The sequence below is a fragment of the Lithobates pipiens genome, unplaced genomic scaffold (assembly GCF_037356315.1).
Source record: "Lithobates pipiens isolate NorthernLeopardFrog02 unplaced genomic scaffold, aLitPip1_a1.2 Scaffold_10, whole genome shotgun sequence".
NCBI classification, from domain to species: Eukaryota; Metazoa; Chordata; class Amphibia; order Anura; family Ranidae; genus Lithobates; species Lithobates pipiens.
In genome coordinates this window covers 88,194,982-88,221,405 of record NW_027507686.1, presented here as the reverse complement: position 1 = coordinate 88,221,405, position 26,424 = coordinate 88,194,982, and the positions used below count along the sequence as shown (strand labels likewise).

Sequence of the window (26,424 nt, the reverse complement as noted above, 5' to 3'; positions counted from 1 at the left end):
CCCAAAAGCAAACATTATTATATTGCAGTGGTTTGGAGTTGAATACTGCTTTAGTTATACTCACTGCAGGGGTGTTGGAGATATAGTCAGGTTAATATTTACAATGAAATGGTTAAATAAAGTAAAAAAAAAAAAAAAAATCATTAAAATGTGTTATGTATAATTGTGCTCATAGTTTTACCACCCCTGTAATTTTTTTTTACAACGTGGGCTATTTTTTTAAGAAAACATGAGTAATCAAAACAATGCTTTTTTTTCTTTCTTTTTTAATGGGATTCAAATAAGATACATTGATGGCAATGTTAAATATAGACACCAGGCCACCCGGTTTAGCCCAAATGTGTGCATATGCATTTATGGCAATTTATATCGTGACACTGCTTTTGCAAAGAAACTAATAAAAAAAAATAAAAAAAAATCAAGTTTACCTATACTCCCTGCTGACACAAGCAACCATTGAATGGAGGTTCCACACACTATTAGATTTTCTTCAGATTTACCAAAACCATATAATATTAAGAGTCAAAAATGTATATCCGTGGTTATGCTCCAATAGGGTGCCACATCCAAATTAACTAGAATAAGAAAATAACCCCTAAGTGGACTATTACCTTAAAAGTCCACTTAGGGGTTATTTTCTTGTTCAAACCTTTATGCCCTATACACAAGGTCAGACTTTCCGATGGGAAATGTGCAATCGGATCATGTTGTCTGAAAATTTGATCGTGCGTGGGCTCCATCTGACTTTTTCCATCGGAATTTCCGACACACAAAGTTTGAGAGCTGGATCTAAAATTTTCCAACAACAAAATCCGATCGGTTAAATTCCGATCGTGTGTAGACAATTCCGACAGACAAAGTGCCGTGCATGCTCAGAATAAATTACGAGACAAAAGCTATTGGCTACTTCCCTCTTTATAGTCCGGTCGTACGTGGTTTATGAACGATCTGATTTTCCGAAAACATTGTGCGACCGTGTGTATGTAAGTTTGGGCCAAAATCCGTCGGAAAAAATCACATGGATTTTGTTGTCGGAATGTCCGATCATGTATACAGGGCATAAGAGTTTCCGTTTGTATGCAATCAGGCAGGCCATTGCACTACATGGTTTTGGTAAATCTGAAGACAACAATCAACAGAAGACAAAAATCTGCAGAAAAACTAAGCGTGTATGGGGTCTAACAGTAAAGAACCCCGTAAGAAGTGAGAACTTATGTCTTCTTTAGGGACCCACGTTTAAGGCTTTATTCACACAGCCATTCAAAAAAAAAAAAAAAACGCATATACAATTAAAAAGGAAAAAAAACGTGCTAGATTAATAAAAATGAATAAGTAAATAAAACAACAAAAGCAGCTCAATGTGGGATACACACATAAATATATGGAAAGAAAGGGGAAGAACTGCGCCAAATATACACAAATTATGTATGATAAATAGATTGACTGAGCAAACTAATAGTCCATATGAAGAACCAGTCCTTTATGTGACACCACAGTGACTCCACACACAAAAAAAAAAAAAAGAAGAGCGTGCCCGACCACCGTAATTTAGACCTGCTTACCAGATGGCAAGCACAAATGGTGTTTAGCTGTAACCAAGCCGCGCCCTTTAAACTGCAGTGTTGACCACTGGAACACACAGGCAGCAAAACGGATGGCTGAAAATTACCCTAGGCGTCTCACAGAGTCCGTGGCCGTGATTAAATGATAAGCTCAAAGGAAAAGAAAACTGACCATAGCGTGATACAGTCTTAAGGATTTAGTATAAAAATGGTAATGCACTTACATAATAGTAGATAAAAGATTGCGTATAAAAACAATGCTGGCCGGCAATTACAGGAGCCCGTCATCCTCTAGAACGAAGTGGTGATGTCAGTATGTGCCCTCCCATATACAAGTGTTTTTAATTACTGATCTGAACATAGCTGCAGTGTTTTAAATGAAGCCATTCACACAGCTGCATAAACATGCGCTGCATTCAGATCAGTAACACAGGATCCAAAAATATGCATCTAAAAACATGTGCTTTATACAGTTACACGTACAAACTGATATATATCCAGTTGTAAGTGCATGAATTAAACTGTTTGTAACCCTAAACAAAAAAAAAAAAAAATATATATATATATATCCTGTTCCCTTAAAGCATGTTACCACCTGTATAACCTAAAAAACCTGACTGATCCTGCCTGGTTCTGCCCCCCACCCTGTAAACTGATCACAGTTTATCATGGCTTCTGAGCCCAGACACCGTGGTCAGTTTATGTGCTTCTGTCATCTGCAGCTCTCCTCTGTCCCCCTTTCAGCTATGTGAGTGCCGATCTGCTCCCCTCCTGCTGCTAACAAACCGCAATGATATTCCTATATGCGTACATAATTTGTTTTTACGATGCTTTATTTTTTCCCTTTGTTTAGGCTGAAAAAAGTTGATAAGTCACTTAATGACATTGTTACAATCAGCTATGCTATAATAAATAATGTCCCCAATGTATGCGTTTAAAAAAAAAATGCCACTGTGTACCTCATTTCTTAGTGCCGATTGGCGCTCACGTGATCGGCTACCTCTCTCCCCTTTCTCCTCTCCTCCTCCTGGCTGACGTAAGTGGCGGTTTCTCAGCCCCACCCACTTTTCTGTCAAATTGAGATGGGAGAAAGGCGGCTGGTCACGTGAGTGAAGTTCAGCGCTATGAAATGAAGTACAGAGCGGCATTTTTTTTTTAATCCATACACTGGGGACATTTAATATACCAGAGCTGATTGTAATTAAGTGGCTTAACTACTTGCTGAAAGATGGCTACAGCGCGGACTTAATTTTCTGGAAGGGCGTCCATTGACGTCCTCCCATGCATGAGTGGCCTGCACGCCCCCCTGCGGGGTGCGCTCTGTGATCAGCGGGTCTATGAGACTCGCCTGATCACAGATCTGAGTAAAGGGTCGATCCCGATTGGCTGACAGCTGATCACGTGACCTAAACACAGCTGGTAATCAGTTCTTTTTTTCTCCTCACGCTAAAAAAAAATCTGATTGCCTGCGGCTGTGAGAGGGTCATCAGTCCCAACCGTGGAGAGGCTTTTGTGCCCACTAGTCTCACCTACCAGTGACCACCAGCGCCACCCATCAGTGCCCACAGTGCCACCCTTCAGTGCCGCCCATCAGTGCCATCTATCAGTGCCCACAGTGTCATCACCAGTACTGCCTATCAATATCACCTACCAGTGCCCACAGTGCCACCCATCATTGCCACCTACCAGTGCCCATCATTGCCACCTATCAGTGACATCTATCACTGCCACCCACCAGTGCCTTCTTATCTGTGCATATCAGTGATGCCTTATCTGTGCCCAACAGTGCAGCCCATCAGTTCAGCCTCATCAGCGAATATCAATGAAGGAGAAAAATGACCCGTTTGTTAAATTGTATAACAAATTATTAAACACGTTATGTTTTTTTCTAAAAATTGTTGTCTATTTTTGTTTGTTTAGCACAAAATAAAAACCCCAGCTGTGATAAAATACCAACACAAGAAAGATCCATTTGTGTGAAAAAATAAAAATTTAATTTGAGTACAGTGTAGCATGACCGTGCAATTGTCATTCAAAAGCGACAGCACTGAAAGCTGAAAATTGGTCTGGTCAGGAGGGGGTTTAAGTGCCCAGTAAGCAAGTGGTTAACAACCACTTTAAGTCTAAACAAAGGGAAAAAATAAAGCATCATAAAAACAAATCACATACGCATATGCGTCTTTACACGCATCTATACGCAAGTATTATACTGATCATTACACGGGAACTTTTCTCCTAGAAAACATGCATAATATCAGTAGCATTTTTTTTTTTTTTTTATGGCCATGTGAATGAATCCTTCATAATTTTCTGCCAATGATAGTTACCATTTGAAGATTTGTATAATGCAATCATCTCCCCTCTTAAGGGCCTCCTTCTTCAGGGAAAAAAAGAAATGAAACTGGATGCTCACCAGTTCAAGAACATCTTTCCTGAGAATTGGTGGCCAAAACTGCATTGCGTACTCAAGATTTGGATTTTTTATAGCATGATACCAGACGGCTAACCCTGGTTGTGCTTGCTACAGCTTGGCATTGCATGATATTGCTGAGTCTGATCTACTAGGACTCCTAGATTATTTCCTTTCTCCATCCCCAGAGGTTCTCCCCCTAGTGAGCAACTTGCATACATATGTTCATGTCCCAAGTGCATTACAGTACTTCACATTTTGCCACATATGCCTCTTTCCCTGAGGTCTTCTTGTAAAATTGTTTTATTTAGTTGTGATGTTATTGCCCTTCTTAGATTTGTATCATGAGCAAACACTATGATGTCATTACTTTGTAGTACAGCAGCCCATTTTTCTTAGCAACAAACCCTTCAGGGTATGTCCTGTAAATGATTTGGTTGCCTAGAACGATCTGCATGTTTGAGTGACTCAATGATTTAGTGGTCAAGAGATTGTGATGGCCACTCCAGTACCTTCACTTTTTTTTCTGCTGTAGCCAATGAATGGTCATCTTGCCATTTTCAATCAGATCATGGGCATATTGGAAAGCCCAAGTTCATCTCGTGTAGCTTCTGGACCAACGCCAATGTTCTGATAACGGATTTAATTTATCTTGCTAAAAATGTGTTAGGGCTCAAGAACAAAGGCGCAGAGGGCCATACACTGTAAAAATCCAGCTCTATCTCTGTACAAAGGAGTCGCAGGTGTTGCATACCTCTGTGAATCAATGACAGAATGCAGCTGTACACTGGTAAATGCAAGCATAAACATATGCACATGTACAGATGTTTTCTCCTAAATGCAGACAGTCTGCTTCCAGGGGTGCACATATCTGTTCAGATCTGCATTTACAAGCGTATAGCTGCATCCTGTAATTGATTTATACAGGCATGCACCACCTGTGACTCCTGGGTACAGACATACGGTACATAGACCTCCTAATAAAGCTCCAGTGGGTGACGTGTGGGCTCCAGATGAGAGTACCTGATTCTCTCTCTCTGAAGTCCATTTTGTCAAACCCACAATATTCAGTTACTCAATCGGAAAATTGCCTGCTGCTGTTTTCATTAGCTTCAATTGAGATGCTAATTGTGCTCAATCTACTGCAAGAAAAAATCCCTTCCATTCAACATGACTTCAGATGTATCCACATGAGGATATCCATGCAAAATATAAGCTTTGCTAGACTGGGCATGAGAAACTAAGCATATGGACTGAAAATAATATACACTTGTACTGTGTGGACAAATGGTTGCATTACATGTATAGAAAACAATATTCATTAAAACGAATGGGGCCTAAATCAATGCTAAAGAAGACTAAAATTTGAACATTTATTGGACACCAATAATGAAACTACCGCACATAGAACTTAAAGAATTGTGACCTCTGAAACTGGTTTGTAAACACAGTAAGGCACCTACATACAGGAAAGTTAAAGCAGGACTCCAGTCAGCTGTAAAATGTTAATCACATTATGCACTGTGTAGTCCCTTGCTGACATTATTTTACTGGATTTCTACAAGACAGGGTCAAGATATTCCCTTTGGTGTTCAAGGATCTACAAAGCTCCTGACAACCAGAGACTATAGGCACAAATCACTAAGGTATAATGCATGTGTAATTTGCCACAACTATCAACATATTTAGCCTCAACAATTATAATTAGCTTTGTGAATTGAGCCTTGTGTGATAAAAGCTACTTAGACTGAAAGTAAATGTTTTGTTTTTACTCAAAATATTTTTTTTTTTAATATATACACACACACACAGACAAACAGACAGTAGATATATATATATATATATATACATACACACTAAATCATCAAAAGTATTGGGACACCTACAGTTACATTTTAATGGAATCCCAGTCTTCGTCCGTAGGGTTCAGTATTGAGTTGGCCCACCCTTTGCAGCTATACTAGCTTCAATTCTTCTATGAAGGCTGTCCACAAGGTTTAGGAGTGTGTCTATAAGAATGTTTGGCCATTCTTCCAGAAGTGCATTTGTGAGGTCAGGCACTGATGTTGGACAAGAAGGCATAGCCTGCAGACTCTGCTCTAATTCATCCCAATGTTGTTCTATCAGGTTGACATCAGGACTCTGTGCAGGCCAGTCACGTTCTTCCACCACAAACTCACTTATCCATGCCTTTATTGATCTTGCTTTGTGCACTGATGCGCAGTCAAGTTGGAACAGAAAGGGGCCATCCCCAAACTGTTCCCACAAAGTTGGAAGCATGAAATTGTCCAAATGTCTTGGCATGCTGACACCTTAAGAGTTTCCTTCACTGGAACTAAGGGGCCAAGCCCAACAAAAAACCCCACACCATAATCCCCCTCCACCAAATGATCTGGACCAGTGCACAAAGCAAGGTTCATAAAGACATAGATGAGCGAGTTTGGGGTGAAAGAACTGTGTATGCCTGATTTTGGCAGTAATACTAATTGTACACCTGTGGGTTGGGTTCATAAACATCCCAGGAATAGAGGTCAGTGCTCATCTTTGGAGACAGCTCCGCCCGGCAGACAGGTCTGGCCTAGGAGTCAGTGCAGCACGAAACTGCAAGCACAGAGTGAGTGTACAGCTGGTATAACAGTGTAAATTTGCTGACCCCTCAAAATAACTCAACACAGCCATTAATGTCTAAATCGCTGGCAACACCCCTAAGTGGAAATGTCCAAATTGGGCCCAAAGTGTCAGTATTTTGTGTGACACCATTATTTTACAGCACTGCCTTAACCCTCTTGGGCATGGAGTTTACCAGAGCTTCACAGGTTGCCACTGGAGTGCTCTTCCACTCCTCCATGACTACATAATGGAGCTGGTGGATGTTGGAGACCTTGACCAGTCCATCACCTTTACCCTCAGCTTCTTTAGCAAGACAGTGGTCATCTTGGAGGTGTGTTTGGGGTCGTTAATACTGCCCCCTGTGGCCCAGTCTCTGAAGGGAGGGGATCATGCTCTGCCATGCCATGCTTGACTGTAGGCAAGACACACTTTGTACTCCTCACCTGGTTGCCGCCACACACGCTTGACACCATCTGAACCAAATAATTATCTTGATCTCATCAGACCACAGGACATGGTTCCAGTAATCCATGTCCCTAGTCTGTTTGTCTTCAGCAAACTGCCTGCAGGATTTCTTGTGCATCATCTTCAGAAGAGGCTTCCTTATGGGATGGCAGCCATGCAGACCAATTTAATGCAGTGTGCAGCGTATGGTCTGAGAACTGACAGGCTGACCTCCCACCCCTTAAATCTCTGCAGCAATGCTGGCAGCACTCATATGTCTATTTCTCAAAGACAACCTCTGGATATGACACCGAGCATGTGTACTCAACTTCTTTGGTCGACCATGGCGAGGCCTGTTCTGAGTGGAACCTGTCCTGTTAAACCGCTGTATGGTCTTGGCCACCATGCTTCAGCTCAGTTTCAGGGACTTGGAAATCTTTATGTTGAGTTATTTTGAGGGAACAGCAAATTTATACTGTTATACAAGCTGTACAATCACTACTTTACATTGTAGCAAAATGTAATTTCTTCAGTGTTGTCACATGAAAAGATATAATAAAATGTTCACAAAAATGTGAGGGTTGTACTCACCTTTGTGAGATCCTGTGCATATATATATATATTTATATATATAGCTTGTGTATTCATATATTCCTTCCTATCAGCTTTATTACAAGATGCTTTTCTCCTAATATATAATGTCCTGTATATCAGATGCTCAAAATCAAGGAACCTTATCTGACTATCTCCTTCCTGAATTCATCAGTGTAATTTGACAGACCGAAAGGGACTTTCATGTAGGAGAGCTTCAGTTTGGTTTAGCCGACTAGTGCAGCTTTATTTTCTTGATTTCTTTAAGTAAAACAAAATTAAAATGGGAAAGAGCTTGACCACATAATACCAGATACTACACATAATACACATACATATACTGTATATACACACACTATATATACCAACTTGTATTTCATCAAAAGTAAAATCATACACACCTATTCTCCACCTACATTTTTCAATCATAGAGAGGACGTTTGACTGTGCCATTCCTTTTATTTTTATGCAGATTTATAGGCATTTGATTTTAGTCTTTGAATGAAAATAGGTTACAAAGGGGCGTGCATTTCCCCTTAATTTTAACTTTTGTATAGTGGTTTTCTCTTTGGCATCTCAAAAGTAAGTTTTTGGTGATGATACAAGGTTTTGGTATTATGAGGAGGATGTAGTGCCCCTACGATTTGCTCCTGGCACCCCAGATATGCTGTACATCATTTGGCTATATCTATATATAGTCCACTAGTCAACACTCAACACATATCCAAGAGACAATTGGCCCTGGTGCTCAGCAAATTATAAAGTACATGTAACCCAAATGTTAAAGCGGCACTCATGGGGCTTGACTTTCTCAGAAGGATAAAAGATGAAGGTAGCAGCACTCTAAAGTATAAAAAACAAGCTTCTTTATTGAATAAATTCACACATCAGTGCTTATTCAAAGTAAAATTTTGCCTTTGTTCACAGAACATCCTTCTACTGTAGCTGTAATCCAAGACCAATGGGAAATGCTGTAGCTGCTAGTACTTGCGAATTCATGGATCCAGAGCTGTTTTCACCCGGGCCAGTTCTTTGCTGATCTTCGGTGTCCCCAGTACTGCAAAATTTACTGTGGGAAGCTGTCTGTGACTTCTTGCTTGCTCACAGCTGGCTCCCCAATGTGCATGAGCAAGATGTGCTTTGCTTCCTGAATGGTTGTCACATGTCCCAGGAGGTCACGGGCAGGAGGGGGGCTCAAACGTCCACTCTGCTCGCCTAGACAAGCTGAGCAGAATGGGGAGCATGTGAAAACTAGGCACCCACAGCCTGAAGTAAATGAAAAGTGGTTTACAATGCGGACAGGGGAGGGGGGGGAGAGGAGGTGGATAAGCAGAACTTCCCTTTTCAGGTGACGTTCCATTTTAAAGTGGTTCTGTACAGAAAATTGCAAGTTCATCTTATTCAAATGGCTTTGGAACATAGATGCAGTTATGACCATTGAAATAAAATAATATGCAGTATTTACCTTTTATTTTTAATGTTTATGCCGACTTCCGGGCTCTACTCCCGTGGGAGTAGGCGTGTTTATCGGCTTCGCAATGGTCCCTGGGAACTTTTTTAGCTATTTCCCAGGAATCCGTGGGGGACACAGTCAAGCCGAAATTGCCATTTTGAAAGTGGGCAGGCAGCTCTATCAGCCATTACCACTATAGCACACGAGACAAAAGGAAGGAAAACAAAGAGGACACTCAATGAGCATGTGCGAGATGGAGCAGTGGATTCTGGGAGCTCATCGTCATCGCATCCAGGAAGTAAATGCCTGTGGGCTTCAAACGCCCACAGTGAAAATGGAAACCGCCGGACTGCTTTTTTAAAAGTTTTCCTTAGCAATGAAATCGTCACGCCGGGGGTTAAAAAGACGCCGATCGTGGCTGCAAAGACACCGTAGGAATCGCCCACCAGTGACACAGGTAAAAAAAAAAAAACGGCAGTGCAATCCCGCTTTAAGTTGCAGCATGGTTCACACCCACATATAATATACAGCATAATAGATGTGTTTTTAAATTATGCCATCCAGACTTCTCAAAGCATGCCAGACCAATGTGATTATTTCACTTTGCATTTGCAAAGTATTTTTTTTTTTTATGTAGTCACACGAAAAATATTTAATGTTTTGCACTAATGTCCTGAGCCACCACTGGAGCACATCACAAAAGGTAATGTATAAATTAGTGGAACCAGTTAATATACTGAATTGGAAAGTGCAATTATAAAAGGGAGTACTGTGCAGATGTAAATGATTACAGTGATACCTCAACTGAAGCATTGTACACTTCAGCGGAAAATAGGTATTAGAAAGCTGAAGTGATAAGGCTGTCCTGTTAATGATAGGATTTAGCTTATGTTCACTATCTCTCTGTAAACACCAATATTTATTTTAAACATAGAATATGAAATGCAGGGACTCAGTCATGTACAGTATTACATAGCTCCTACTGATACAGTGCTAAAAGGTTTGTGCTGATGACATGAGAGATTTAAAATAGTTGTTCCTGCTTTGAGCTGAATGCTTTTTTTCCAGAAACTTTTGTACATCCATGTCTGTGGCAGCATGTTACTTACATACAGGTTGGTGTAACAGGGTAATGCAGGTAAGTGGTAAAGTGGCCCCTAGGATGGAGATTCCTGTATATTTGGATATATTTTCCTGGTGGAATCATGAAGTTTATGGCCACTGCCTGATATGTTTTGTGTTAAAAAAACATAGTCAATTTAAACATAGCCTTCTGCTCAACTGCCTCATATCTGATGTGTCTACTCATTTTAAACGCTGCCCTACCACAATAAATGCGGTGTTAATGCAGGGTGATATTTAGGACTTCTGTTTATACAGGGAGATAAGATACTTACAGCGAGAAGAGGGTTGGATTAATGCAGAACCCTGTGGTCCTATAAATTTACATTAATAACCAGTCTTTTGCTTCTAGTTAGATTTTTGTTTATAAAATCAGCCTCTATCTATTGTCATTTTTATATGCTTCTTTCATAACTGTTATATTTCAGTATAGTTTTTATCACCATGTAGACATTTGAAAGGTTGCTACTTCTTTTTTTTATAGCAGCTAAAGGTTAATGAGGGAAGAAACAAAGGAATGAGTAAAGGTGCTTGTTTATGATGCCCTAGTGTCCAAGCATGCCTCTAAATCAATGCCGAGTTATATTTAAATAGAGGATAAATATTTTTTTACAAAACAATATGAAAAAAACAAAAAAACAAAGTTTGACTTGGAACTAGGCTGCTTCAAGTTTCTGCTCAGTTGGATGTGTGCATAACAGAACACATTTGGATCCTTACTTGCACAGAATCTTTTAAAGTGAAAACCCAGCAAAATTTAAAACTTTATTTCGTTAAGAAGTCACTGAACATGTAGAAGTGGAGGGAAAACACAATAATATCACATCTGTATAGTTGAATTTAAAACAAAATGTTTTTTTCTACTTTTTTTTTTCTTTAAATAATCTAGTCTGACTGTCACGTGACCTTAAAGCATTAGGCGTTATTTCCCCATGTGGCTGCTGGGCACGTCCACCACCTCCCTATTCTTATCATAACTGGAAATGTTATGACTATGGCAGCTCTCCCTCGCTGTTCCAAGCCAAACCCAGGCTAGGAGGAGCTACAGCACATGGTGCCAATGGCCAAGGGTGGGGTCAGGCAGGAAAGGAGTGGAGACCCCATGAGAGAAGGTAAACTAAAAAGCCCATGTTCACCCCCTTCCAAGACTTTCAGGGCAGATCCGCAAACCTACTCATTACACAGTGCAAACAAAAAAAATACAAAAACGTGACAAAGGGAATAAAAAGAAACTGGGGCAGAAGGAAGTAGAGGAGAGTAAAAAGGTGGCCATTGTGCAATACAATGGCCAGGCCCTTCGGCCAGGAATAATAAAAAAAAATTCCTCTGGTCCCAGCCAAAAGGCCCGGTGATAAAGGTGATAAAAAAGCATGTAATGGTGCAATGACCGTGGTGCCACTCCAGGGGCACATACACCATAGGCTTTCAGGACCAACCCTGACCAACAACCTAGACCACAGCAGCCCCCACCCCAGCCAGGAAGGCCTGACGTTCTGGAAACTTGGCGAGAGCCCTTTGCCATCAGGCCCCCCACCATCGTTCTCATTATTATTATTATACAGGTTTTATATAGCATCGACAGTTTACGCAGTGCTTTACAACATTAGGGTAGACATTACAATACAAGACAGGGGGAATCAGAGGGCCCTCCCATCACTCCTACCTAATTACATTCGGGGAATACTAACCGCTCCACCCCCGCGGCAAGAAAGGAGCCGGTGTTCTCTCCCAAAAAACTGACCAGAGCTAGAGCTACCCCAATCTAGGCCAGAAGGCCAGGAACCTGACCCTCTGGGTCAGACCGCATTGCAGCACCCATCCCCATCAGGAGCACCCTTCCAGATGGCTTGGACTCGGCCCCGTTGATGCCAGCATGGATGCGCAGACACCAGCACTGCTGAACCGCCCTTTCAGGTCCAATGACACCATTGGATTTGCATATGTCCTCCCCACACTCGGGAGTAACACAGCTCCTCCTCTGGAAACTGATAAGAACAGATACTACACTTGATCTTAGCCAAAAGGCCGAGATGCTGTGGGGAGGTTTTTCAGTGGCCCGAACTGGGAGACTAGTCAGGATCAAGGGAAAAATGAATGCAGCAATGTACAGACTATAGAGACATTCTTGATGAAAACCTGTTCCAGAGCGCTCTGAACCTTAAATTGGGACAAAGATTCATCTTCCAACAGGACAACTACCCTAAGCACACATCCAAGTTAACAAAGGAGTGGCTATGGGACTACTCTATGAATGTCCTTTAGTTGCCCGCCAGAGCCCAGACCTGAACCTGATTGAACATCGGATCTAAAAATGGCTGTGCACCGATGCTCCACATCCAACCTGATGAAGTTTGAGAGGTCCTACAAAGAAGAATGGGAGAAACTGCCCAAAAATAGCTGTGCCAAGCTTGTAGCATCATACTCAAAAGGACTTGTAATTGGTGCCAAAGGTGTTTCAACAAAGTATTGAGCAAAGGCTGTGAATACTTATGTACATGGGAATTCTTTCATGTTGTCGTTATGGGGTATTGTTTGTAGAATTTTGAGGAAAATAATGAATTTATTCCATTTTGGAATAAGGCTGTAACATAACAAAATGTGGAAAAAGTGAAGAGCTGTGAATACTTTTCGGATGCACTGTATAAAGGTTTAACATATTTGACATATTAATTATTGAGTTTATATTACTTTAAGTATAACTCCCCGAGACCTATCTTTATATGTCCTGCACAGAACAAATTGAACTGATGATTTGGAGGCTGTGCACTATGAGCCATTGTGTAATGCTGTCTACTTTAACATGTTTTAGGGCCAGGAAGCTGACTGGAGAAGTGTTTACGCAGATAAGAGCAAATAATATCCTTAACAATGTTATGAGGGTCTTTCATAGTTCAAAATCAAAGTTGAGGACATACTGTAGGAAGCTGAAAGCTGCAACAGTAAATAGTAATAGCATCTAGGCTATGCTGTGTGTATAGATCACAAAAGGTGAAAGAACACGACACTACCTGACAGGAGTTTGTATGTTCTCCCTGTGCCTGTGTGGGATTACTCTGGGTACTCCGGATTCCTCCCACACTCCAAAGACGTGCTGTTGGTTTAATTGGCTTCTGTCTAAATTGGCCCTAGTATATGAATGTGAGTTAGGGACCTTAGATTGTAAGCTCCTTGAGGGTAGGGACTGATGTGAATGTACATGTAAAGCGCTGCATAAATTGATGGCTCTATACAAGTACCTTAAATAATAATAATAATAAACAGAAATTCAAATAGTTTATCAAGTAAACCACTCACATAAAGAAGTCCATCTTAAAAAGTTGCTATTTTAGCTTCTCCCCCACTACCTACTAAACCTTTTTCTTTTCTGGTTTGACCCCTTTCTACTAATCTACTAAAGTGTTCCTACCTACAAACAGAATTGTTTTATTTTTTAACTTTGAATGTGAAAGCACAAGATCCTGATATAATAATGTAATTGTTGTCCACAGTACATTGTATTATTATTGTAAACTCAATAAAAATGTATTGAAAGTGAAAAATCGGCTGTTTGGCTTTAGTTTAGTTTAGCTCTCAGTATGGATGCCAGTTCTGTGGTGACCAGGTCTTTACCAGGGTTATTGATGGTGTGGATAAACTCCATAAATCAAATGACATGTATAAAATATTTACTTCACGATAGGTTCATTTAGTAATGAACTGCTCCCCTACAGATGACAATGGCTGAAACCATGTAGCTACAATATTGTTAACATCTGAAATATAAACTGAACAAGTTCTACTGAAACCAAGGACGGCAGTAGTGGTGCTAAACTATAGAGTCCACACCCTGCCTGTTTTTCTTTTTCAGAAACCCTGACCCTTTCCAGGGGATGCTGCAAATGGTCAGGCAATCATAATAATTAGTTGAAACCCTAGTTTTTATATTCATATTATGGTAATAAAACTTTTGTTTTGGGGACAATTTTTTTCATCATATGCATAACACATATACCAAGTAACACATAATACGGCAAGCATTACATTTTTAATGGTAAAAACTGTTTAGAAGGAATATGTATTACCAACATTTATCATCTATGAAGGCAGTCAGAATTTTGATATGCACTTTGACACATGTAGATTGCAAAAAGGGGGGGGGGGGGTGCAAGATAACCATGCTATATGCATTTAATGTATGTGGTAAAATATCAACCTAATAAGTAATTGCATATACCTACAAGTAATTGGCGTAGTTGTCACTTATTTCTAAGTGGAAACGAACAATAAAGTGCTAACTCCAACTCCACAGCTACATGCAGTGCATTTGCCTTTAGGGTTAGGAGTTCATGTATGTCTGAGAAAAGAAAATCGATAATGTGGCAGCAAACAAAAATGTTTGATCTTGGTGCATGCTGGATTAAGTTATTAAATTTAAATCAAGCATTAGGTCACAGTGCACTATGACAGGGCATGAGCTCAAATGGTAACAAGAAGGCACTATACTATACAACAAAGTCTACTAGAAGGAGAACTGGTTCCACGTTTATTTTTCAAATACTAAATTAAAAGAAAAACTGCTTTATTTCAGTAGAAAATGGAATGTCCTGATTACACTTACATCAGAGTTAAACCAGGGTCTTTTGCTCCGGCTAAACAACTAACGGTCTGATATTGAATCCTCCAATTGCTCTCACATAGAAAAACAGTCCGTCAGTTCCCTGCCCAGAGAGTTTCAAAACCTATAACACAGCCACTTTCATTGAATCTTCCCAGTTCTTTTATAACAAGCCAATTTTCCTGGCAGATGCACTTGTGCACCAGGCGGCATTATACAGACCCACCCAATCCCTCGGAGCTCCAACTTCCAAGTCCAACAGAGAAATTTTCCTATTGGCTTCCTAAACAGAGACCAACATCTATCATCAGAAAACTGCCACAATCTATAATCTGAGAGATAAATATCACCATTTCACCACCTTCTCTGCCATTAGAGTCCAGTCTCTGTCACCGCCTGATTAAATTTCAAATAAGTATGAATATTATCAAATAAGCACTACCTATTTTCAAGAATCTACTAGAACTAGAAAAATGAAAAATGAAAATCAAATATTATTGGCATACAGCTTTGGGTAGCTTCCCTATCCTTTTGCAGATAGCGAACACTTTTTATTAAGCAGTACAAAAGACCATTTGAAAATGAAGGCTATGTAAGCTGTTACAGCTACTGGCTCCAAAGCTTGTGCAGGCAGTGTGTTAGTGTAATTATTTCCAAACTACAGGTAACCTCTCTATAGATAATCCATTTACCTTTACATAGCTAAAGGATAGCATAGAAAAAGGTAAAGCAAAACCATAGTACACAAACAAATATTGTCAAAAACCCTGATCCAGATTCTGAGGGACTGTGCAGGGATTTAAACACAATCCTTGCATCTGAGGGGTCTGGGCTGTGTCCTGGAGCAGTGTGCTGGAACACTAATTTCAACACCATGATCCACCAAGAGAGATTGGAGCCACAACAGCCAGAAGAATTGTTCAGGATACAAAGAAAAACTCACAGGTAACCTCAGGGGAAATACAGGCTTCTCTGGAAAAACATGGTGTGGTTGTTTTTAAGGAGCACAATACGATGATACTTGAACAAAAATGAGCTGCCTGGTCGAGTTGTTAGAAAGAAGCCTTTACTTGGCCTATGCCTAGGGGTCTTGTATGGATTTTAAAGAGAACCCCAAAGCCATTTTTTTTTTTTAAATGGCATGGGATCCCCCCTCCCCCCAAAAAAAAAAAATCCATACCAGACCCTTATCCGAGCATGCAGCCTGGCAGGTCATTAACAAGGGGGCCCCCAGATCCCGCTCCCCCAATGTGAATGGGGTACATAATACCCCTACGCATTCACCAAAAAAAAAGTGTGTAGTGTAAAAAAAAGACATTAGGCAGTTTCTGACTAGTTCTTTATTTAAAAAAAAAGAAAAAATTCCCGGATGTAGATCCATCGTCAATCATGTCACTTCCGATCCAGAAAAAAAGTCCGCTCCCGCCGCCTGACAGTTGTTAAATCGCGAATAAGAGGAGACAACCAGTGACAACACCAGATGACCCCGCTTCCTTTTGACGTTATCGGCCAGGGGCATGCTGGGTTGGTGACATTGCAAGGGGTGGGGGTCACCAAGTGATGTAACCGGGTGCCCCTGCCCTTTAGTTATTAAAAAACTGGCAAATGGCATAACATTTGGTGCGAGTTTACCTTTTTATTTACAGGCTGGCATTGTAATTGACTATGTACCCTATACTCATTCACATGGGGGGGGGGGCTGGGATCTGGGGGCCCCCTTGTTAAACAGATTCTGATAAGTCTCTCACCCGCAGACCCCCACAACCATGGGCTAGGATTGTGGGGAAGAGGTCTTTGTCTCCATCATTATGGGGGCAAGGTACTTTGGGAGGGGGGCCGAGCCCCCCTGCCCCAAAGCACCTCCTCCATTTTGAGGGCATGAGGCCTGGTTTGGTTCGGGGGGAGGGGGTTCTCACTCCTCCCCACTCTTTCCTGACCTGCCAGGCTGCATGCTCGGATAAGGGTCTGGTATGGTTTTGAGGGGGGGTCCACGCCATTTTTCCTGATTTTTTTAATCGTCACAACTTTTTTTTTATATTCAGTTGTCAGCTGAATGTAAAAAAAAGAAACTGATGACTCATCGGTTGTTTAGGACGTTGCCGTCTGCTCATTAACCATGACAGTTACTGGTTGTTAAGGACGCTGACATCTGCCAGCTCCTTTGCAACCAGCTAGTCACAGCCAGCTTGTGGTAAGGATGCTGGCTACCGCCGGTGGCAGGCTTTCACTACTAAAATACAGCATAACTTCATAAAATAACTAAATTGGAGCCCATTTTCTTTTATTAAAAAAAGGTATAGACTCCAATGAGAGAGACATAATTTTGCCCCTGTACAAATCATAAGACCACATTAGGAAAATGCCGTTCAGTTTTGGACACCAGTTCACAAAGAAGAATATTAGAGAACTAGAGAAAGTGCAGAGAAATTGATAAGAGGCATGAAGAAGCTCTGCAAGGGGAGAATATTAACATTTTCTCTTGAGAAGGGGCAATTAAGGGTGGAGATGATCACCAATTATAATTACACAAGAGGCCCATATAACAAACTTGATATAGAGTTATTCACTTTCAAGTCATTACAGGGGACAAGGGGGCCCTCTTTACATCTGGAGGAAACATCAGTTATTTTTGCATGCACAGTAATCAATGATACTAGGCAGGAAATAATATTTCTGGGTAAATTCTTCACACCAACCAAATCAAGAAAAATGTTTACATCGCCATTACATTTTTTTTTTTTTACCACTTGCAATGCGCCTCTGCTATAAAATTTGACTACTTCAGCAGAGTTAATTCTCTAGCACAGCCTGTTTTTCATTGCATGTCTTTGCCCTCTCTTCCTTTGGATGTATCTAATTACACTTTGTGCTAAACCAGTGTCTCTGCCTCCCCCTTAACTCTCCACATAAATTTTGTATGTAGCTGATGGGGATTTAGCAAAGGCAAATACTGAGTCTTGCTTGAGTCTCAGCTCTGACTGAGCTGGCTCTTGTGATATCTCATCCTGAAATATGTTAAATGCACATATAATCTTACTGGAAGACTTAAAATAAAGTAGAAGAATTCAGCGCTATACACTTCTACTTTAGCTGGAGTTCATGAAAATAAAGTGCATCAAACTTTCCAAATAGCCAGATGGTCCACTCACCGGAAGTGAAATGGCTGAGACTTCCTTTAGGTAACTGGAACTCCAGGTATAAAAGGAGAGAAAAGACGGCCATCTAGTGTAATACAGTATGGCTCTACAATGATCACCACAGCTGTGTATGCATTGTCACTCTAAACAAAAAATGTCAAGACCCTGAAAACCGTCACCCCAACACACCAGCCTCCACCCACATGTAATGCACACTCACTGTTGCATATGCTGCCAAGTAACTTTGCATCAACAAAGCTTGTGTGGATAGAGATACAGGAATGTTGTCCTTCTGAGAATCTCCAGGGGACACAGTTAAAGTTTAAAATCTGTCACATGCCATAAACAGTAAAACAGGAAGGTGCCATATGGTGTAGTATTTCTTGTGAAGCCAAAATGCAAGGATATAATAACACCATAAAAACATGAATAAAAACATAGATAGTGAAAAAAGCCAGCTCGCTGGCACCGAGACCTCGGATGTAACTTCCCGTCACATTGCCTGGCTACTCTTAGCTAATTAAAGAATTGCTATTAAATGCGCTATTACTGGAAGACTATTGAAATAAATGTGACAGGTTCTCTTTAAAGTCGACGTTTAACCTACAATTGTTACATGAACATCAAACAGCCATATGGCAGATAATATGAGAAATAGCTTGATAAAGGCAGAGCACAATGATTGACTTTTATACATGCTCTGGTTGTCCAGCAATCAGCACTGGAAACAGCTGGGCATTTAACAGCAACACCATGCACCTCATGGTTTCACTCAATCCCCCTCATGCCATCTACATCTTTAACAGCATGAGAGCAAAATGAAATATTGCCTAACCCTAGTCAGTCCTTACAATCACAAGAAAGTTCTAAACACTTTAGCGCTAAATCCAGGGAAATCCTCTGGAAAAAAAAACCATGCAACCACCTTCTGCATTACCATTGATATATGCAAGTAAAAAATAATAAGCGAAACAGAACAGATTTGCGTCAGCCAGGACACACTCTCTCTCGTCCTGGGAATAAATGGTTGGACAGCTGATGCGTTTTGTGGGTCATGCCCCTTTCCTCAGAGCTGAAAATCACAAGACATAGCTAGCATAGGGGATGAGCAACACCATCAGTTGCATGGTGTTACTGGTAAATGGACAGCAATTTCCAATGCTGAATGCTGGACAACTGGAGCTCAGAGATAAGTAAAACATGGTGCTATGCATTTGTCAAGTTATATGGCTGTTTATAAAATAAATCTACAGTTTGTTTTATTTTTAAATTGTTCTTTAGTTATATGCATTACTGTAAGACTCTTAGGCCGCCCATACATTAGTCATTATTTAATTTGGGCCAGAGATCACACTCTGTCTGGCAGTGCTGCTATAAAAATCTGAAGGTGGGTTCTGACTCTTGGCTCTGGGACACAGCCTGGATCTGCAGAATCCTTGGCGAGAATCCACTGACCATTAATGCATTGGGTCCCTGATCACAATGGTGGTTGAAGGGAGAGGGGGATCTTATTGGTATTGACCAAGAGCATAACTCCCGTTACTGACTGCTGTACTTTATATGCTATGTTGTGCATAAATCTGCCCAAAGTGTTGTATGTTTATTGTCTGCAGTTTTAGGTTGCTAAGTGGTTCCCAACTAGATTAACCACTTAACGACCAGGCATCGTTATTATACTGTGGCAGGTTAGCATGGGCGCGCAAACCGCTGTAGGTGTACGTTGACCGATTTAAGAGCTATAGAGGGTGCATTCGCACGCTGCCGGAGTCCGGAGTCGATGCATATGGCTGCAATGTCCGCCGGTGACCCACAATCGTTTCTCAAAGAGCCAGAACAGGGATCTGTCAATGTGAACAGACAGATCCCCATTCTGTCAGGGAAGTAGAGAGAGATCTGCTGTTCCTAGTGATCAGGAACAGCGATCTCGCTCTACTCCCAGTCAAGTACACTCCCAGTCAAGTACACGCCTCCTAGTGTTAACCCCTTCCCTGTCAGTGACATTTGTACAGTATTCAGTGGCTATTTTTTTTAGCTCTGATCGGTGTATAAATGTCAGTGGTCCCAAAAAAGTGTCAAAAGTGTCCGATCTGTCCACCGTAATGTCGCAGTCCCACTAAAAAACGCTGATCACCACCATCACTAGTAAAAAAAAAAAAAAAAAAAGTTATAATAAAAATTTAAAAAAAAAACTTTTGTGCAAAACAATCAATATATGCTTATTGCAATTTTTTTTACCAAAAATATGTAGAAGATTACATACAGTGGGGCAAAATGTATTTAGACAGCCATCAATTGTGCAAGTTCTCCCACTTAAAAAGATGAGAGGCCTGTAATTGTCATCATAGGTATACCTCAACTATGAGAGACAAAATGTGGAAACAAATCCAGACAATCACATTGTCTGATTTTTGAAAGAATGTATTTGCAAATTATGGTGGAAAATAAGTATTTTGTCAATATCAAAAGTTAATCTCAATACTTTGTTATATATACTTTGTTGGCAATGACAGAGGTCAAACGTTTTCTGTAAGTCTTCACAAGGTTGTCATACACTCTTGCTGGTATGTTGGCCCATTCCTCCATGCAGATCTCCTCTAGAGCAGTGATGTTTTGGGGCTGTCACTGGGCAACACAGACTTTCAACTCCCTCCAAAGGTTTTCTACGGGGTTGAGATCTGGAGACTGGATAGGTCACTCCAAGACTTTGAAATGCTTCTTACAAAACCACTCCTTCGTTGCCCGGGTGGTGTGTTTGGGATCATTGTCATGCTGAAAGACCCAGCCACATTTCACCTTCAATGCCCTTGCTGATGGAAGAAGGTTTGCACTCAAAATCTCACGATACATGGCCCCATTCACTCTTTCATGTACACAGATCAGTCGTCCTGTTCCCTTTGCAGAGAAAAAGCCCCAAAGCATGATGTTGCCACCCCCATGCTTCACAGTAGGTATGGTGTTCTTTGGTTACAACTCAGCATTCTCTCTCCTCCAAACACAACGAGTTGTGTCTCTACCAAACAGTTATACTTTGGTTTCATCTGACCATATGACATTCTCCCAATCCTCTTCTGGATCATCCAAATGCTCTCTAGCAAACCTCAGATGGGCCCAGACATGTACTGGCTTAAGCAGGGGGACACGTCTGGCACTGCAGGATCTGAGTCCCTGGCGGCGTGGTGCGTTACTGATGGTAGGCTTTGTTACGTTGGTCCCAGCTCTCTGCAGGTCATTCATACCACTGCCTCTGGTTTGTCACTCTTTCTAAAGTTATAACGTTGGGAAATAAAACATACTGTATCTATACAACTTCTAAAATACACAGTGTTTTTCTTACTGCTTTGTAGACTGAAAACACTAGAAATTCTGTATAACACCCAATTAGACAGTCTTCCTTCTAGCTGCATTCTGCAAGTCAAGCCTCAACAGACTATGTTATTATCTTTTTCTGCTGACTGTTCTCACCCTGTGTACACTTTTATTTATTTATTTCATCAGGAAAGCTTTCACTGTGCAACAGGGGAAAAACACTAGCATGTAAGTGGAAAGGAACAAGGACAACGGAGAGTGTTTGGTGTCCTTACTAAGAAAAGCACACACTGGTGATGGAACAAAGGGGCAAAGAAGTGAACAAAAAAAAAAGGACAAGAACAGAAAACATGTATGTTATACCTGCAGGGAAACATGCAATTATCCAAACCACACACCTGACACCTTGAGGTGTGTTGTAAATCTGTGCATTTGCTTTGCTACTAAATTATTCATGAAGCAACACAGGTAATGCAAACTGACAACTATAGCAAGGTGAAACAGTGCTGTCAGATTTTAACCCATATCATCCAAGGCAAGTAGATACCAAGTACCGAGGCAGCGGTGTTTTTCTTCTAAAATGCCAGATCTACAATGATCATTTTGAGGAAAGGAACAGATCAAAACCATTTGTAGGGACTATAGAGGCAGAATAAAAAGATCTTTTTTTTTTTTATTTATTGAAGAAATTGTACCTGTCACCATATATCGTGGAGACTGGCATACTGTGGCTTTGCCTGTCCTGCCTATGAATGGATTATGAACAGGAACTAGCAACATTAGTCCAGTGGATGGCAGTCTCAACCATTTACATGTGGTGGTGGTATACTAATATTTTTGGGTATATATATCAAAAACTACGGTGCAATACCAAAACAGGAGGACATTGCAGCCCTTTATGGGGGAGGAAAAAAAAATAAAGAAAAAAGAAAGGAAACCATGCAGATGCCAAATGACTGCTGAGTCACAGCAAAGTCCAGCCAGGAGGATTAAGGTACATGGCAAAAAACTATCCCTCATCCCTCCCTCTGCAGCAGAAGACAGAGAGACAAGGTAATGAGGAGGAGCAGAAACAGAACAGAAATTAAACAATGAAACATCCAGGGAGATATTGGAGAGGGCCAAGTCCAGGATCCACGGCCCAGAGACACAAGTACCACCTGTGAACAGGTGCCATAACAAAAGTAAAAAAAAAATAAAAAAAAATAAAAAATTATTCAGCCTATAATTTTTTTTTTTTTATATATATAATGACAGAACTACTAAAGATCCACAAGCAACTGCTCAGATACGGCGCATCCAGGGGGCATGGTTGTTCTTTGGGCAGCCCCCTCCCTCCACAGAAAGGTGGGAGTTGTAATCAGGTAGAGGGGCTGAGGTGTGGGGGATTTTTTTTTTTTTTCTTCTTCTTCCGGATCTGCTTGCCCTCTTCCTGACAGAGCGCCAGGGCAGAAAAACCCTACTGGGGGGCTCCGGCAGTGGCTGCGACGGGCGTCCCGAGGGTGTTGGTTGCAGAGATGACTGGAGATCCAGCTAGAGAACCCAGAGCTGAGGGAGTTGGCACCGTGGAAATCCCTGACTTGTCACGGACACTGGACTTGGGCAGGGACTGACCTGACATCATACTGGCGCTACTGACTGGGGTGCTGCCGCTGGGCATGTTAGAGGTGCCCATCCGAGACTGGTCCTTCACAATGGGGTAGAAATATGGGTGGTCCATGGCTTCACGAGCAGTCAGTCGTGTCTGGTGATCGTATCGCAGCAGTTTGTCCAGGAAATCCAGAGCCTCTGGACTGACCAGGTGCTGATTCTCACTGTGCACAAAGCGCTCCCACAGCTTACGGGAATGTCTGCCCAAAATGTAATTGAAGCGAGGATCCAGTTCAATATTGTACTTATCGATGTAATCATACAGATCTTCTGTTCCCAGGACTTTGGCTATTCTCACCAGCTGATCATAATTGTCATGTCCGTGGAAAAATGGCTCCTTTCTGAAGATCATGCTGGCTAACATACAGCCCAAGCTCCACATATCTAGACTGTAATCATACATCTGATAATCGACAAGCAGCTCTGGCCCTTTGAAGTATCTGGAGGCGACTCTCACATTGTATTCCTGGCCCGGGTGATAGAACTCTGCGAGACCCCAATCTATTAGTCGGAGCTTTCTGTGCTCGTGATCAATCATAACTTTATGAGGTTTCACGTCCCTGTGCATGATACCCATACTGTGACAATAATCCAGAGCCTTTAATATTTCATACATATAGAACCTAATGTCGTAATCTGTTAGAGTTTGATATAACTGCTTAAAATCTGTGTTGTTGACATGTTCAAATACCAGCGCCGGCGTTCTGGACACAGGATCTTTCACTATGTCAGCCAGTGTGATGATGTTGGGCCCGCCTCGCAAATTCTCCAGAATCTTGATTTCACGCTTAATTTTCTTCTTCTTCACAGGCTTAAGAATTTTAACCACAACTTTCTCGTTATTGGTGATGTTGATGGCTTCAAAGACTTCGCTGTACTTGCCCGACCAAGTTTTCTCACCAGCTGGTAGTCACCCTGGTTCCCCCATTCTACAACATGTGACTCGTAGTCCCAGTACTCCCGAGGTCTGTGTGTGTTCACATCCGTGTAGACACAGGCCCGGCTTGGCACAGGTCCCGACATGGCGGTCTGGTTGGCGGCCAAAGATGGACAGCAACGTTACAAGTCCGGTACAAGCAGATGGATAAGGGAGGAGAAGTTGCTGCTCTTCCCGCTCCCCGCGGCCGCCGCTCCCGCCGGGATCACACAGACAATATCGAATAAAATGATCTTTACAAAAATTCCTATTCATTATAAAAATCATACACCCACTCTCACATAACTCAAATTAGGTGTCTCAGAGCAAAGTCCCATCTAGTGCAAGACTTGTACCACCAAAACCAACCCATATATAACCTTTGTGGAAGTAATATAAGTGCCAGTTCACACTGGGACTTAGCTGCCTGACAAGTCGCGTCCCGTTCTGTACAATGGAACCATTCTAATCGGAGAGTCACAAGTTACTCTGACTTAGAAATAGGTTCCTGTATGACTTTGGGGGCGACTTGAGGCGACCTGCATTGACTTCTATAGAGAAGTCGTTTTGCACTGACCAATCCCCAGACGACGTCCGTTTGCTGATGAAACCCGTAGGGTGGGGCCTTGACGGTGACGTCATCACACTAGCCGCAAGATGGTGGATGGATACAGGAACAACGAAGTAGAGCGATTGTTTTGGCGAGACCACATTGGAGATTTACGTACTTGGATATATTTTCGGCCATTTGATGACTGCTTATTTGTGAGTGCAAACTTTATCTTTATTAAAAACGTATTGATTTTACGGTATCACACTATGGAAGTCTCTTTTGTTTCCCGGTATTGAGTGTTACATACGGAGGCTTTACGAACATCTAAAGGGTTGCGGGAAACCTATTTCCCAAATGCTAGGCGAGACTGTTCTTTTGGCAGTCATCGCCCTCTGGTAAGCAGGCAATCTATATATTATTTGTGGTGAAGAGGATGCACATTGCATGCTGTTTGAAGATAGATCACGGAGATCATTATTACTCATTAATTGCGTGTACATTTTATATACATTTTTTCACTATTGATTCTAATGGTTCCCTGCATTAGTTTTCTTTTTTCTTTTCTTTTTTTATCACGTTTTTTTCTTTTTCTTCTTTTTTTCCTTTTGTGGTTAATTAACTGTATTCATTATTCACAAATTAATTTATCATGTATTTCAATTATGTGGTGTTATTAGCGCTGCATCTATTTTGTTTTTATACAGTCAACACTTAGCTGATTGTTTTCAGGAGTCTTTTTATTTCAATAAACTTTATTGAGAAAGATTTCTCAGACTTACAAACAGGAAAAGTTCACGTTGTGGATAAATGCAACAGATTATCATTCAGACATTTTTTTTGCTAGCTTTTTTTTTCAGACGTCTTTGAGCAGATTTGCAAATATTATAGGTGTTTTTAGGTGTTTTTTAGGCGTTTTTTTTTTTATTTATTTTTTTTAACTAAAAGGTGGAGTGCTGCTGAAAAAGAGGCAGAGAGTTGCTATTTGTGCAGAACATTGTGCAACAAAATGCTTGCAAAAATGCTCATGTCGCGTTTTGCAAGGTGTTTCTAATAACGTGTATGGGGACAAAAATGTTCAAATCTACCTGAAAAGTAGCTCATGTACTTTGAGCGATGGGCGTTTTTTCTACAAGCAACAACATGCTCAAATATGAACAGTGGCTATTGAAATGAATGAGATTTTGCTTGTTGAGCATTTCTGAGCATCAAACTGGAAAACACTCAAGTGTGGACAGGGTCTCAATAGCACCCCAGCATATCTTTCCACCAGGCATGTGCTGTATATCACTTTAACGCACTACCATGCGATGTGCTTAAATGGATCACAAAAAAAATGGTGCATGTCTTTTTTGTGTGCATTGTAATACATTGGGCAGCCCATTCAAATTAATCCACTGCTTTTACACAATACAAATTAACACAATGCTACATGATGAATTCAGCCTTAACCCAGAAGTCTATCAAGGTATAGTTATAAAAGTCCTGGTGTTTAAAAGGTTAAAACAAGACCACAGCTGCTGCTTGTTTTTTTTCAGCTTGTGATGGGTTATGTAGAAATGATATACCTGTAGAATTGATCTGGAGGGCTACAGCTACCCAATAATATTTACAGTACCAAGAACGTAGCACTTCACCTCCTGTCCCCAAACCCTACCCTTCCCCGTTGGTGTTGCCTGGCTTTGCATTCCTTCAGGGATGAGCATATAGTCACTTCCAGGCTCAGGACTATCATTTTTTTGGCTATCATAGCCAGATAACAGCTAATCAAGTACAATCTGTGCTTGATTATCGGAAGTGAAGGACAGGAAAGACATGAGGGTCTAACTGATAAATTATAGGGCTGTAATGCACAGTTAACTCTAAACTGATAACCTGTGAATGTTTTAAAAGTGACGTGTCTGAATAATTTTGGCTACTGTAGTTTTTCGCTATTTCACCATTTGAACACAATTTTAACACTTGACATATGTAGTACCTATTCACTCGTTATAACCCCATCTTTTAAATGTAACCAAAAAAATGGGTATTATACTGTGTTTGTGTGTACTAAAAACATTAGGGTTTTTTTTTTCTTGA

At 41.1% G+C, this 26,424-nt stretch overlaps 2 protein-coding genes and 1 pseudogene across 2 annotated transcripts in view; all 3 read right to left on the bottom strand.

Annotated features, from left to right (window-relative positions):
* The window catches only part of PC (pyruvate carboxylase), a 939,549-nt gene that overhangs the window by 396,086 nt on the left and 517,039 nt on the right, over positions 1-26,424 (bottom strand). The gene's annotated exons all lie outside the window — the stretch shown is intronic.
* LOC143955967 (U2 spliceosomal RNA) lies at positions 12,120-12,229 on the bottom strand (annotated as a pseudogene).
* LOC143933705 (casein kinase II subunit alpha-like) lies at positions 22,542-24,055 on the bottom strand. Its single transcript, XM_077456698.1, is given in 2 exon segments — positions 22,542-23,764; positions 23,767-24,055. Coding segments are annotated over 2 exon segments (1,212 nt in total). The 5' UTR covers positions 23,903-24,055; the 3' UTR covers positions 22,542-22,688.